At 43.5% G+C, this 15,468-nt stretch overlaps 1 protein-coding gene across 1 annotated transcript in view; it reads left to right on the top strand.

Moving 5' to 3' along the window:
• Positions 1-15,468, top strand: part of LOC118394379 (E3 ubiquitin-protein ligase rnf213-alpha-like) — a 50,725-nt gene that overhangs the window by 23,970 nt on the left and 11,287 nt on the right. The window contains 21 exon segments of the mRNA XM_052463168.1: positions 885-1,020; positions 1,149-1,334; positions 1,491-1,621; positions 1,808-1,953; positions 2,110-2,319; positions 4,524-4,711; positions 6,533-6,653; positions 7,061-7,161; positions 7,293-7,472; positions 7,592-7,758; positions 7,936-8,038; positions 8,597-8,711; positions 8,862-9,069; positions 9,251-9,450; positions 9,652-9,774; positions 9,951-10,061; positions 12,326-12,568; positions 12,665-12,758; positions 13,009-13,043; positions 13,138-13,241; positions 13,632-13,788. Coding sequence (XP_052319128.1) covers positions 885-1,020; positions 1,149-1,334; positions 1,491-1,621; positions 1,808-1,953; positions 2,110-2,319; positions 4,524-4,711; positions 6,533-6,653; positions 7,061-7,161; positions 7,293-7,472; positions 7,592-7,758; positions 7,936-8,038; positions 8,597-8,711; positions 8,862-9,069; positions 9,251-9,450; positions 9,652-9,774; positions 9,951-10,061; positions 12,326-12,568; positions 12,665-12,758; positions 13,009-13,043; positions 13,138-13,241; positions 13,632-13,788 — 3,059 coding nt within the window.

Here is a 15,468-nt window from a genome sequence, read left to right on the forward strand (position 1 = left end):
AAGTACGGTCTGCATGTGTAGGTGTCCGGATGGATATTTTACAACTGTCCGTTCTAGAATGCCCTTCTAGCCAATCAGGAACAAGTATTCAACAATGCTGTAGTATAATGTAGAATAACTGTACTGCACACTGTAGTATCCCTCGATCATGTGTAGTACTAACTCTCGAATGTTGTAGTATACTGTTGTAGAAATCTATAGTAAATACTACAGTATTTTTCACACAAACACTGTAGTAAATAAATAGTACAGTTCATGTCTGCAAAAACACAACACTTTTTTAAAAATGTATAGTAAATACTACTGTATTTAATTTGCATATTACCCTGCCCATTCCCCTCCCCATATGCCAATTTGTGCCACCCATAAGTTGGAAACCTGCATGCCAAGTATAGACCATATTTCGTGTTCCTTACAGGTTATACAAAAGAGCAGAAACTCTGAACTATCCGTTCAGACCCCAGTCCTACTTACCTACAGGTTATGGAAAATGTAATCTTCCAGTAGGTTTCCTCAAGGAGAAAGCCTGCACCTCTATGTCAAAGATAGTAAAACTACAGTATACTACAATCCACAAAAATGCTACATTCATTACTATAGTATTTACAACAGTTTTTCTTTTACTACAGTAATTTATACTATAGTTAGCTGAAAATACTGCGGTATACTACAGTCAAATCTGCAAAAACACTACAGTGAATACTATAGTATTTATACCATAATTTACTATAGTACTTTTCATTATAAATGGGCCCAAAATCCAAATATAGAACGTCTGAGAGGAACAATTATCTCAGATCTTTAACAGCAAACAAATACTGTAACTAAAAGTAACTGGCTTTTACATGAATTTATATGCTTGATCTCTGTATTGTGCCCTAAAGCTACGTTCCTGACAAACCTGAGAAGCCGCCTTCACTCTCTACTGGAGAACCGTGAGCGAAATATCCCTTCCCCCAAGTTCTGGGTGTTAATGGAGGCATCAAACATCGATGCTCTTCAGGAGGGGGGAACCTTCACGTATGTTCATCAATGATACTGCACTACTCTGCATATGGAAAGTCGATAATTTCATTCATTTTCAAATGGTTATTTTGTCTTGTCATTGTTCAGAAGTATAGTCAGTTCATACTGTATTTGTTCCACAGACAAACTCTATGGAAGAGAATCCAAGCAGTGGTCACACCCCTCTTGGCCCAGTTGGTCTCAGTCATCGACCGGGACCGTAATCTTGACCTCCTGCTGGACAGAAACAGTGGGGAGGAAGTCCGAAACCTGTGGCTGAAGATATTCGGCAGTAACGAGATGCTTGATATTCCTAACGTTGATCTCAAGTGAGTGATTTATGTGTGATGATACACAGACCGGATTAAGAAACCGACTGGACTGCCTGGAGTCCTTGTATGACAGTGTAAGGTTTTGTGTAGCCTGTGTTGTGTCTCAGTGGAACAGGTAGATGTCACTGCTCACAAACTCCCCATTTCCCACAGTTCTGAGTCTAAGACCATCCTGGTGCAGAGCCATGTCACAGCTGAGAGGACCATGTGCTGCACAATGCCCTTTAGCTGGAGGATCAGAGATATCCTGGACGAACTATTGATTCAAACTCAGCAGACCAGAGGTAAATAATTGAATGCCTTAATTCAGACGTTAAAAAAAATTGAACGATACATTTAGATAACAATTGTATAGCTTATGCAAATGTAATACATTATTCTTAAAGGTGTATTTCTTATCTCTCATGTGCACTACTTACAGTATTTAGTTGTATAAACTCAATCTTTTACAAATGTTTTTTTCTTGGGAGGACGTGTCGAGGTGTTCTTTGAGAAAATCCCCCTTGGTCAGTATCTGGCTACATTGGGTGAGAAACTGCAGAGGGAATATTTCCAAAGGTACCTGCAGGACTTCATTGCCATGACGATGAAAGTGGCTTCGGAGGCGGAGTTAAAGGTATGCCTTTGCAACATCATCGTGTTTTCAACACATACAAATAGTAAATCAATAGGTTCCATTTATAGAAAGGTCCTTTCTATTTACTGTCAAATATGATAATAATATGGCTACCCATCAATTAGGTGATCCTAATGAATATATGGATTTTCCCAGCATCTGTGTGAAGCCCTGAGCTGCTGTGTGAATGAGCTCCAGAGGAGACGAAAAGCTCCAAGTGAAGAGATTCCCTCCCTGCCCCTGGTCCACACTGCCTACAACATGTACCGTACCCGTCTGCACAACCTCACCAGGATGATGTCGTTGCAACCACAGGTGGTTCCTCACCTGCAGAGAATCCCACTTATGAAGGACAGCCCAGAGATGGTAAGAATCACACTAGTGAAGGACAGCCCAGAGATGGTAAGAATCACACTAGTGAAGGACAGCCCAGAGATGGTAAGAATCACACTAGTGAAGGACAGCCCAGAGATGGTAAGAATCACACTAGTGAAGGACAGCCCAGAGATGGTAAGAATCACACTAGTGAAGGACATCCCAGAGATGGTAAGAATCACACTAGTGAAGGACATCCCAGAGATGGTAAGAATCACACTAGTGAAGGACAGCCCAGAGATGGTAAGAATCACACTAGTGAAGGACAGCCCAGAGATGGTAAGAATCACACTAGTGAAGAACAGCCCAGAGATGGAAAGAATCACACTAGTGAAGGACAGCCCAGAGATGGTAAGAATCACACTAGTGAAGGACAGCCCAGAGATGGTAAGAATCACACTAGTGAAGGACAGCCCAGAGATGGTAAGAATCACACTAGTGAAGGACAGCCCAGAGATGGTAAGAATCAAACTAGTGAAGGACAGCCCAGAGATGGTAAGAATCAACTAGTGAAGGACAGCCCAGAGATGGTAAGAATCAACTAGTGAGGTACAGCCCAGAGATGGTACGAATCAACTAGTGAAGGACAGCCCAGAGATGGTAAGAATCACGCTAGTGAAGGACAGCCCAGAGATGGTAAGAATTACACTAGTGAAGGACAGCCCAGTGTAAGAATCAAACTAGTGAAGGACAGCCCAGAGATGGTAAGAATCACACTAGTGAAGGACAGCCCAGAGATGGAAAGAATCACACTAGTAGAGATCAGCCCAGAGATGGTAAGAATCACACTAGTGAAGGACAGCCCAGAGATGGTAAGAATCACACTAGTAAAGATCAGCCCAGAGATGGTAAGAATCACGCTAGTGAAGGACAGCCCAGAGATGGAAAGAATCACACTAGTAAAGATCAGCCCAGAGATGGTAAGAATCACACTAGTGAAGGACAGCCCAGAGATGGTAAGAATCACACTAGTAAAGATCAGCCCAGAGATGGTAAGAATCACACTAGTGAAGGACAGCCCAGAGATGGTAAGAATCACACTAGTGAAGGACAGCCCAGAGATGGTAAGAATCACACTAGTGAAGGACAGCCCAGAGATGGTAAGAATCACACTAGTAAAGATCAGCCCAGAGATGGTAAGAATCACACTAGTGAAGGACAGCCCAGAGATGGTAAGAATCACACTAGTGAAGGACAGCCCAGAGATGGTAAGAATCACACTAGTGAAGGACAGCCCAGAGATGGTAAGAATCACACTAGTGAAGGACAGCCCAGAGATGGTAAGAATCACACTAGTGAAGGACAGCCCAGAGATGGTAAGAATCACACTAGTGAAGGACAGCCCAGAGATGGTAAGAATCACACTAGTGAAGGACAGCCCAGAGATGGTAAGAATCACACTAGTGAAGCACAGCCCAGAGATGGTAAGAATCACACTAGTGAAGCACAGCCCAGAGATGGTAAGTGCATATATTTTCCACACACTGCCACATTTAGTTTTGAGAAATCAGGTTTTTTATGTTCCAAATGTTTGTATAGAGTATATATGAATATATGATAGTAGTTGAACATACAGTATATATGAATTTATGATACTAGTTGAACATACAGTATATATGAATTTATGATACTAGTTGAACATACAGTATATATGAATTTATGATAGTAGTAGGTTATCTACAGTATATATGAATTTATGATAGTAGGAGGTTATCTACAGTATGTACTGTCAAAAAAGGGAGTACTCACTGACGAAGGCCTTGCAGCCGAAACGCGTCAGATTTTTAAAACCTTGTTTTTATTGAACATGCCATACAAATAAAGCCATTTTAATTAATTATATGAAGAGCACCGTGGTCCACCTTCTGTCTACCAATATGTCTAGTGCTTCCCATCTTCACTGTACTGCCAACATACTGATAGAAATGTCACAGTATATACTGTACTGCCAACATACTGATAGAAATGTCATAGTAAACATGTCAGTAACTATACCACTCCTCTGCCAGGTTTTTATTTTTTTAAATATTTTTTGTACCTTTTATTTAACTAGGCAAGTCAGTTAAGAACAAATTATTATTTTCAATGACGGCCTAGGAACAGTGTAACTGCCTGTTCAGGGGCAGAACTACCCTTGTCAGCTCGGGGATTTGAACTTCCATCGCTCTAACCACTAGGCTACCCTGCCCCCACAGGTTCTGGATGTCTATGCAGCAGTTGCCTGTGTTGAGCTCCTGGAACCCCCTGCATTGGACTCTGATGCCCAGTGCCAGGACTGGCTGAAGCAGGTGAAAAGACTGAAGGGGTCTATGGAGCTGGTCTGCTCCCAGAGAAGCCTGAAGCGGTATGGAGAGAGGAGCCGGGAACTGTTTGACTACATCTGGTGAGGGAAATGTCTCTTTGAAAGACTACAGAAGGCCATTTGACTTTATTTTGTTTATAAGAAAGTCAATATGCATTGCGAAAGAGGTGAAGACCTTCACCGTATAAAGTTCTGAATTCAAGGTGCTAGTCCATCCACACATGTTGGAATGAAGTAGTAAAGCAAGCATATCCATGATATTCAAAAAGCAATAATAAAAAATATACAGTATCAGTCAAAAATGTGGACACCTACTCATTGATGGGTTTTCTTTTGACTGTTTTCTACATTGTAGAATAAAAACTATGAAATAACACATATGGAATCATGTAGTAACCAAATGAGTGTTAAACAAATCAAAATATATTTTAGATTCTTCAAAGTAGCCACCCTTTGCCTTGATGACAGCTTTGCACACGCTTGGCATTCTCTCAACCAGCTTCACCTGGAATGCTTTTCCAAAAATCTTGAAGGAGTTCCCATATTTGCTGAGCACTTGTTGGCTGCTTTTCCTTCACTCTGCGGTCCAACTCATCCCAAACCATCTCAATTGGGTTGAGGTCGGGTGATTGTGGAGGCCAAGTCATTTGATAAAGTACTCCATCACTCTCCTTCTTGGTCAAATAACCCTTACACAGCCTGGAGGTGTGTTGGTTCATTGTCATGTTGAAAAAAAAATGATAGTCCCACTAAGCACAAACCAGATGGGATGGCATATTTCTGCAGAATGCTGTGGTAGCCATGCTGGTTAAGTGTGCCTTGAATTCTAAATAAATCACTGACAGTGTTACCAGCAATGCACCCCCACACCTCCTCCTCCATGCTTCACGGTGGGAACCACACACCCGGAGATCATCTGTTCACCTACTCTGCGTCAAACAAAGACAAGGACAGATTTCCACCTGTCTAATGAACATTGCTCGTGTTTCTTGGTCCAAGGAAGTCTCTTCATCTTGTTGGTGTCTTCTAGTAGTGGTTTCTTTGCAGCAATTCAACCATAAAGGCCTGATTCACGCTGTATCCTCTGAACAGTTGATGTTGAGACGTGTCTCTTGAACTCTGAAGCATTTATTTGGGCTGCAATCTGAAGTGTGGTTAACTATAATGAATGTATCCTCTGTAATGAGGTAACTCTGGGTCTTCCTTTCCTGTGGCGGTCTTCATGAGAGCCAGTTTCATCATAGCGCTTGATGGTTTTTGCGACTGCACTTGAAGAAACCTTAATGTCTTAAAGTAATGCTGGACTCTCGCTTCTCTTTGCTTATTTGAGCTGTTCTTGCCATAATATGGACTTGGTCTTTTACCAAATAGGGCTAACTTCTGTATACCACCCCTACCTTGTCACAACACAACTGGTTGGCTCAAACGCATTAAGAAAGAAAGAAATTACAGAAATTAACTTTTAATAAGGCACACATGTTAAATGAAATGCATTCCAGGTGACTACCTCATGAAGCTGGTTGAAAGAATGCCAAGTGTGTGCAAAGCTGTCATCAAGGCAAAAGGTGGCTACTTTGAAGAATCTCAAATATAAAATATATTTTGAATTTTCACTTTTTTTGGTTACTACATGATTCCATATGTATTGTTTCATAGTTTTGATGTCTGTGTTTTTGTGTTTTGATACAATGTAGAAAATAGTCAAACAAATATGTATGTATGTATGTATGTATGTATGTATGTATGTATGTATGTATGTATGTATGTATGTATGTATGTATGTATGTATGTATGTATGTATGTGTAAGTAAGTAATTGTTTGTCTGAATTAACTTTCTCCCAGATATGGCTAATACTTCCAGAATAAGTAAAGATTTGTCCTTGTTTGTTTTGTGTTTCTAGTAATCATTGGAACCGTATCTGCATCGTCTTCCTGTTTGTGGAACACATGCTGCTAGGCTTTGAGTCTGAGGAGAGGGCGCTCAAGTCTCTGGTCCTTGATCACACTCATACCTTAGGCAAAGTGAGTTCACATAATAGATTTTTTGTTATTTAAGTCAACATGCCACCGATTTACATTTGGTGCTTTGTTTATACTTATATATTTATTTCCATCCCATATTTCAGGTTTAGCACTTAAACTATGTATATGTGAACCTGAGCTCTTGAACTGTTTTAACGTATTGCAATTTTCTCATTACATTGAACGTTGTGCTTAAAGGATAAATTCAGTATTTTACAAGTGAATGTTTAAACTGTTCCTAACCCTGGAACTTCAGCTAACTTTTGTCACCACTAGCTAAAAACCAATGGGAGTAATGGGCGACAACTGTGTAATTTACATAAAAAAAATAAAAAAAATTGAAATCAACTCAATTGGTTGGATGTCATTTTAACTAATATGTGACTGCTAATTATCTCGTGTGGCAGATTCTGGTAAAAAACTCAGACGTAAAATCGGAGGAACCATTTGCGGCCATCATTACAATACTGAAGACTTGCAAGCAAAAAGCAAGTGATCTGATTTGCAAGTAAGTCTATTTGATATAATTTATTTAGTGTAAAAAGCTATTCATATTATATGTCTACATTATTCGCTGTGGCTGATAAGCTTTATACAGAATTTGCTGTTTAATGACGCCAGCTATTTTCTTTCCCTTAGGTTTGGTTTCCAGTGCCGTGTGTGCATGGGGGAACCACAAGACCCGGTGGATCTACCCTGTCACCACATCTTCTGTCTGACCTGTGTCAGAGGATGTCTCAGCACAGGCCAAATGTACTGCCCCATGTGCAAACACGAACTCCCAGATGACTTCCAGGTCAAAGTGTCAGAGGACATAAGGTGGGTGTGTTTTACCCTTTAAAAAAAAACAACAAAAAAACTGGATAGCCAATGATAAAGGACATGTCTTTCCCTGTAACCGTCTTATCTGTTGAAATCTGTCTATTGTGGTTTTGCAGAGCTTGCATCACCCTAAACGCCCAGTTCAGGCAGAGTTGCAATGCGTTTTTCATAGACCTGGTCACTACTGTGTGCTTCAAGGACAACATCCCCCCATCAAAAGGTGTCATCCTGCACCTGTTGTCCTTCCTCATGGTCGAGACAGAACCTATCCCACTCATCAGAGGTACCCTCAACACACACATGCAAATAACACGCAAACACACTAGTCAAAAATATAGAGTTTAGATTCCGTTTGTTCCTTCTTTTTGACATTTTAAGCATTTAAACAGACCGGAGGGAAGATTGTGGCTCAGTAAAATGTTTTTAATCTTTGTTCTGATTTTTATTATATTTGTTCCAGCACAAAGTCAGATACACACCAAAGATTTCTCACCATTTGATGAGTCTATGGACAAGAATCCTGTGGTGCGATCAGTGATACTCAAGCTTCTGCTCAAGTACACGTGAGTGAACCAGAAAAGAAAGTGTTGTTTAAACACTATATATTTACGCAAAAGTATGTGGACACCCCTTCAAATGAGTGGATTCGGCTATTTCAGCCACACCCGTTGCTGACAGGTGTATAAAATCGAGCACACAGCAATGCGATCTCCATAGACAAACATTGGCAGTAGAATGGCCTTACTGAAGAGCTCAGTGACTTTCAACGTGGCACCGTCATAGGATACCACCTTTCCAACAAGTGAGTTTGTAAAATGTTTGCCTTGCTGGAGCTGCCCCGGTCAACTGTAAGTGCTATCATTGTGTAGTGCAAACGTCTAGGAGCAACAATGGCCTTCCCAGAAAAGTGGAGGCTGTTATAGCAGCAAAGGGGGGACCAACTCCATATTAATGCCCATGATTTTGGAATGAGATGTTTGACGAGCAGGTGTCCACATACTTTTCATCATGTAGTGTATCACTGCAATGCTGCTGTAACCAGCAACGGAAGTCAGTTGGTTTCCGATGTTATCAAACATTTGACTGAAAATGAACATTTTTTTGCTTTTGTGTGTTTTTAGCTTTGATGAAGTCAAAGAATATCTGCAGCAGTATTTGACATTGATAGAAGAGAGCAACATTCTAGAGGCTGAGGATAAAAATGAACTTTATGCGCTCTACATCAACTGCCTTGAGGTAGGATCTGACAGGATTTCACCCTATATCAATGGGAGTGCTATCACTATTCTATTTGTAAAAGAGGTCTTCTAACCTCAAAGGAACTTTCTGGATAAATAAAGGTTAAATAAATAGAATAGATGTTTAAAACGTTTTTTTTTTCTGCAGGACTCCATGTTCGACAGAAAGCCACATGAATGCCAGAAGCCTGCAGACCAGCAGGCCTACCTGCAGAAAGAGGCTGAGTTCTTGAGTCACTTCCTGGACTCTGTCACTGCGTCGGCTGAGACTGTCACAATAGAGTACCTGCAACAGATCGCGAGGGTCCGTCTATGCCTGGACACGGCTGCACACTTGCTCCATAGCACACAGTCTGGTAAAAACACTCAGTCAATATGGCGTCACGAATTCTGATCCTTGTTGCTTTACAAATTGTGCTTGTTGGTGTGAATGAATTAGATATGTTTTTTTTATACGGAATGTTTTATAAGGAATACTTGCAATCACTTTGACTGACTGATCCAAGATCTGTCCTCGGTTCCTCACATTGTGTGCAGGGGAATGTGAAAATCGTCAGGATGCGGTCGAGGAGTTCCTGTGTGCTGTTAGGAGCCTGTGTAAGGAGAGTAAGAACGACTGGTACAGGGTTTACCTGATCCGCAACATCAGCAGCCAGCAGGGTGTAGAGTATGTCCAGAGAATGCTGAGGGATACAGAGACGTACAGGTGGCTTTTTCCTGAAGAGGTGCAGCAACAGGTACATCACAGGGTTTCATTAAATGTTTCATACAACCATATAAAATCCCCCATTGATCCTGTTTTCTGTCCTCTAGTGTTTACAAACATGTTTCTAAAGTGGGACCTGAGTGGGTTAGATACAACGATGTGTATTTCCTAGCTAGTACTGTGAAGGACGATGTTATAGATATCAGGGTCTCTTCCATCGTCTTGCATGCAGAATGAAGATGTTGGCCAGATGGACCAGTATCTCGTCTATGGAGACGACTACCAGGTTATTCGCGAGGCTGTTGCCAAAGCAGTACTAGAGGACAGTGTGCAGGAGATTGAGGATACCTGTCAGGTATTAGTTTAACTCCACTAAACTTAATACCACTGTATGTAATGTGTGTGTGTGTGTATTTAGTTTTATTCATGTGTGTGTGTGTGTGTATTCGTTTTATTAAAACTATTTCTAACCTAAGATTTTATGGATGTTTGGTGAATTTGTCCTCAGCTTTGTGTGTTGTTTTGTTGTAGAGATGTACTGCACCTGCAAGGAGGCGGACCTTGTATATCCTGCTGGCTCTTTTCAGAGAAGTCACCAGTCTGTACCAAGCAGCCAACACAGGCCTCCACCCCACCCCTAAGGTAGGAACACAGGCCTCTACCCCACCCCTAAGGTAGGAACACAGGCCTCTACCCCACCCCTAAGGTAGGAACACAGGCCTCTACCCCACCCCTAAGGTAGGAACACAGGCCTCTACCCCACCCCTAAGGTAGGAACACAGGCCTCCACCCCACCCCTAAGGTAGGAACACAGGCCTCCACCCCACCCCTAAGGTAGAAACACAGGCCTCTACCCCACCCCTAAGGTAGGAACACAGGCCTCTACCCCACCCCTAAGGTAGGAACACAGGCCTCTACCCCACCCCTAAGGTAGGAACACAGGCCTCTACCCGCCCCTAAGGTAGGAACACAGGCCTCTACCCACCCCTAAGGTAGGAACACAGGCCTCCACCCCACCCCTAAGGTAGAAACACAGGCCTCCACCCCACCCCTAAGGTAGGAACACAGGCCTCTACCCACCCCTAAGGTAGGAACACAGGCCTCCACCCCACCCCTAAGGTAGAAACACAGGCCTCCACCCCACCCCTAAGGTAGGAACACAGGCCTCTACCCCCCCCTAAGGTAGGAACACAGGCCTCCACCCCGCCCCTAAGGTAGGAACACAGGCCTCTACCCGCCCCTAAGGTAGGAACACAGGCCTCCACCCCACCCCTAAGGTAGAAACACAGGCCTCTACCCACCCCTAAGGTAGGAACACAGGCCTCTACCCACCCCTAAGGTAGGAACACAGGCCTCTACCCACCCCTAAGGTAGGAACACAGGCCTCTACCCGCCCCTAAGGTAGGAACACAGGCCTCTACCCGCCCCTAAGGTAGAAACACAGGCCTCTACCCCACCCCTAAGGTAGAAACACAGGCCTCCACCCCACCCCTAAGGTAGAACACAGGCCTCTACCCCGCCCCTAAGGTAGAAACACAGGCCTCCACCCCGCCTCTAAGGTAGAAACACAGGCCTCCACCCCGCCCCTAAGGTAGGAACACAGGCCTCTACCCGCCCCTAAGGTAGGAACACAGGCCTCCACCCCACCCCTAAGGTAGGAACACAGGCCTCTATCCGCCCCTAAGGTAGAAACACAGGCCTCCACCCCGCCCCTAAGGTAGAAACACAGGCCCCCACCCCTAAGGTAGGAACACAGGCCTCCACCCCACCCCTAAGGTAGAAACACAGGCCTCCACAGAACCCCTAAGGTAGAAACACCCTCCACCCCACCCCTAAGGTAGAAACACAGGCCTCCACCCCACCCCTAAGGTAGAAACACAGGCCTCCACCCCACCCCTAAGGTAGAAACACAGGCCTCCACCCCACCCCTAAGGTAGAAACACAGGCCTCCACCCCACCCCTAAGGTAGAAACACAGGCCTCCACCCCACCCCTAAGGTAGAAACACAGGCCTCCACCCCACCCCTAAGGTAGAAACACAGGCCTCCACCCCACCCCTAAGGTAGAAACACAGGCCTCCACCCCACCCTAAGGTAGAAACACCCCCACCCCACCCCTAAGGTAGAAACACAGGCCTCCACCCCACCCCTAAGGTAGAAACACCCCACCCCACCCCTAAGGTAGAAACACAGGCCTCCACCCCACCCCTAAGGTAGAAACACAGGCCTCCACCCCGCCCCTAAGGTAGAAACACAGGCCTCCACCCCACCCCTATCCGCCCACCCCACCCCCTAAGGTAGAACACAGGCCTCCACCCCACCCCTAAGGTAGAAACACAGGCCTCCACCCCGCCCCTAAGGTAGAAACACAGGCCTCCACCCCGCCCCTAAGGTAGAAACACAGGCCTCTATCCGCCCTAAGGTAGGAACACAGGCCCCCACCCCACCCCTAAGGTAGAAACACAGGCCCCCACCCCACCCATAAGGTAGAAACACAGGCCTCCACCCCACCCCTAAGGTAGAAACACAGGCCTCCACCCCACCCCTAAGGTAGAAACACAGGCCTCCACCCCACCCCTAAGGTAGAAACACAGGCCTCCACCCCACCCCTAAGGTAGAAACACAGGCCTCCACCCCACCCCTAAGGTAGAAACACAGGCCTCCACCCCACCCCTAAGGTAGAAACACAGGCCTCTATCCGCCCCTAAGGTATACATACATATTGGACCACCTCCTTCAACTCAACATCAGAGGGAAAACTGTTAGCCCACAACTAACGATAGAGTTGGCAAACTATTCCGATTTTGAAGTTACAATAATTATACTTTGAATTCTATTTATATTTGTAGACTTCAGAAAATCCCAATTACACTTATCCATAATGTCTGACTTTGTTTTACTCCTCCAGCAATGCAAAGCACTTGAGGACTTCATCGAGGGATCAAGGTACCTACATCGCAGGGAAGTGAGGGACTTTGCCAAAGAATTGGTTCACAACAGGATGGGAGGACTGAGTGTCCTGGCAGACCGGTCCAGTGTGGAGCACACCCTTATAGAGCTGGCTGTCCACATGTCTGCTGTGCTGCTCACTGGGACAGAAGGGCTGCTCACACCTCTACAGCAACTTGGCCTGTCTCCCAACAATATGCTGGTATGATTTTCATCAGCACCTGTCAATATCTTACATTGACTTTCTCCTTGTTGACTGTGGGAGTTGTCTTTTATCTGCTTATGTCTACCCCAACAGAGTGCCTTTCTACCCACAATGCCTGAGGACATGCTGGCTGTCGCTCAAAGGCTTATAACACAGAATAAAGTGGATTATGGACTCTCCTGGTACTGTAAGTACAGACATTTTGAATCCTAACCTGATAAACGCTTGTACTGTAACTTGAACTTTGAGTTAATCATCGGAGGTACACCTCTGTGAAATTGTATTTGTTAACATCGTGCTACAGGAAGCGTATAGACAGTAACTGTGTTGTGGATATCTACCGTTGGAAATTGATTGTTATTTTCAGCTAATAATAATTTTGGGTCAAAAACAATAACATTTGTGTATAAGCTCAGTTTTGACTAAAATCTCAACAGCTTGTCCGAATGGTCACCCCTGTGTTGTCGATAAGGTAAGCAAAGATCTTCATGTAAAATTGCATTAGTTTAATATTTTATGTTCGTTAGCTAAGCAAACAGCCAACTGATTTACCCACTCTATTGCAGTGTGGTCAACCCACCCATAAGGCAAAATGTCTAGAGTGTGAGGCGGAGATTGGAGGGGAGAACCATGTTCCCTTGACTGGTTTCCAGAAGATGAAGCTACAGCAGTAAGTCAGCTCTCTAAGGGCCCGACATTGATATTACTGCCAAAGCATCAGAGTAGGAGTGCTGATCTAAGATCAGTTCAATCACTTCAAAATTATACTAAACAAAAGACAGGAGGGACCTGATCCTAGATCAGCACTCCCACACTCTTAGAAAAATGGTTCTTCATCTATCCCCATAGGATAACTCTTCGAATAACCCTTTTTGGTTCCAGGTAGAACCCTTTTGGTTCCGTGTACAACTCTTTCCACCCCAAAGGGTCCAACCTGGAACCAAAAAGGGTTCCTAATGAAGACGAGAACCCTTTTGGAACCCTTTTTTTCTTAGAGTGTTTTCTGATACGTTTGATACATGGCTCATGTCACGAGCAAAAACTGAACGTGTCCTCTTAGGGGAGATCTCACAAGGACTGGCCACATCCTGGGAGACCCTCAGAGGAGGGACAACCCAGACACCCTGGACACCAAAAACATGTCCCTCACCCCCTTCATCCTGGTCAGACTACTCACCCACCTGGCCATGCTGAGAGGGGCCTCAGAGCAGCCACAGGTAGGCCATCTTGTCTGCCAAAAGCTGCCAACTCTTTCTAGCTTTATGGGTCCAGTGTGTGAAAGAACAGTACCTTAATTAAGTAGGGAGTCCACCCACACTGCCAAGAGTGATTGCTTTGGTGATGAAATTCCACTTCCTTGTAATATAAAATACATTTTACCAATAGAAATATGATAATTCATGTTATTAATTGTTCAGTGGGTTCTTTCTTGAACATATCAACATTAAAGTCGGATTTCATAACATTATACATCTAATTTATAAGCATCGAGCTCTATTGACATAGCGGTGCAGGTTTCTAGTAACAACTTTTGAGGATTTTATATATTTGGAGTATTAGCCTTCAAAGTTGTTTCTGCGGTTTGCTAAAAGCAACATTTGCATGACGAGCTGAATTAAATGTAAAAGTCTTTGAAAATAAAAAGCTTGGTGAGCTCAGTGCTCAGTTGACATTTCAGAGATACGCTAGTTTTTGTGAGAAATATTTGAAAAAGAACATGAAATAATTTAGTCTCAAAATCAATATCTATCTTACGTCTCATTTTTTTTTTTACCTGTTTACCTGTCAGGTAGCCTTAATTCTTGCACAGAATCCAGCTTAGCTGACACAATACAATTTTTTTTTAACCTCTATTTAACTAGGCAAGTCAGTTAAGAACAAATTCTTATTTTCAATGACAGCCTAGGAACAGTGGGTTAACTGCCTGTTCAGGGGCAGAACGACAGATTTGTACCTTGTCAGCTCGGGGGTTTGAACTTGCAACCTTCAGGTTACTAGTCCCAACGCTCTAACCACTAGGCTACCCTGCCACCCCACAATGTCCAATATTTCTGACCACTTTTTTTCCTCTCTGGACCCATTTGATTTAGTCCCCCTAGTTCTGATCATCCAACGAGGGTAAAAACTCTTAACTTCTTAACAGATTGTGATCGAGACATGAGGCTTGGACCACTGGCTTTCTTAGAGGAATATCTATACCAGAGCATGAAAGGGTGGACCATCTTTAGTGAATTCCATAAAATAGTGAAACAGTAAAAAAAGTTATCCTTTAGATAAAACCATACTAAACATTTTTATGTCTCCAAGTCATTTATTAAAACACACTGTTTTGCAATGAAGGTCTACAGTAGTCTCAACAGCACTCTGGAGGGTAGCACCATGGTTCAGCCGGAGAACAGGTACGGTTCTCACCCCATTCCATAGATTTAGACGGTAATTATGGCAACTTCCGGAGGACATCCTCCAACCTATCAGAGCTCTTGCAGCATGAACTGTCCAACCAATCAAAGGATCAGAAAATTAATCGAGTACTGCTAAATGACTTAAATGTAAATGTAAATGAGTACTGAAAGCATAAGCTACAGCTAGCTAGCACTGCAGTGCATACAATGTGGTGAGTAGTTGACTCAAAGAGCGATAAAGACAATAGTTGAACAGTTTTAAACTAATTCATTTCTTCAAAAATGAAGGGGAGAGAGATTTCGTAGTTTTTTTTTTCTTCCAATTACTTAGCTAGCTAGTTTAGCCTACTCTAACACCCGGCTCAAACTTTTCCAAGTCAAGGTAAGCTTTTGGTTTTATATATATATATATATATATATATATATGTATTGCCACCAGAGCCCGCCGGTGTAACTGCTAAACTGCTTGCTGACGTGACACTGTACAGCAAGATT

Source organism: Oncorhynchus keta, chromosome 15 (assembly GCF_023373465.1).
Source record: "Oncorhynchus keta strain PuntledgeMale-10-30-2019 chromosome 15, Oket_V2, whole genome shotgun sequence".
NCBI classification, from domain to species: Eukaryota; Metazoa; Chordata; class Actinopteri; order Salmoniformes; family Salmonidae; genus Oncorhynchus; species Oncorhynchus keta.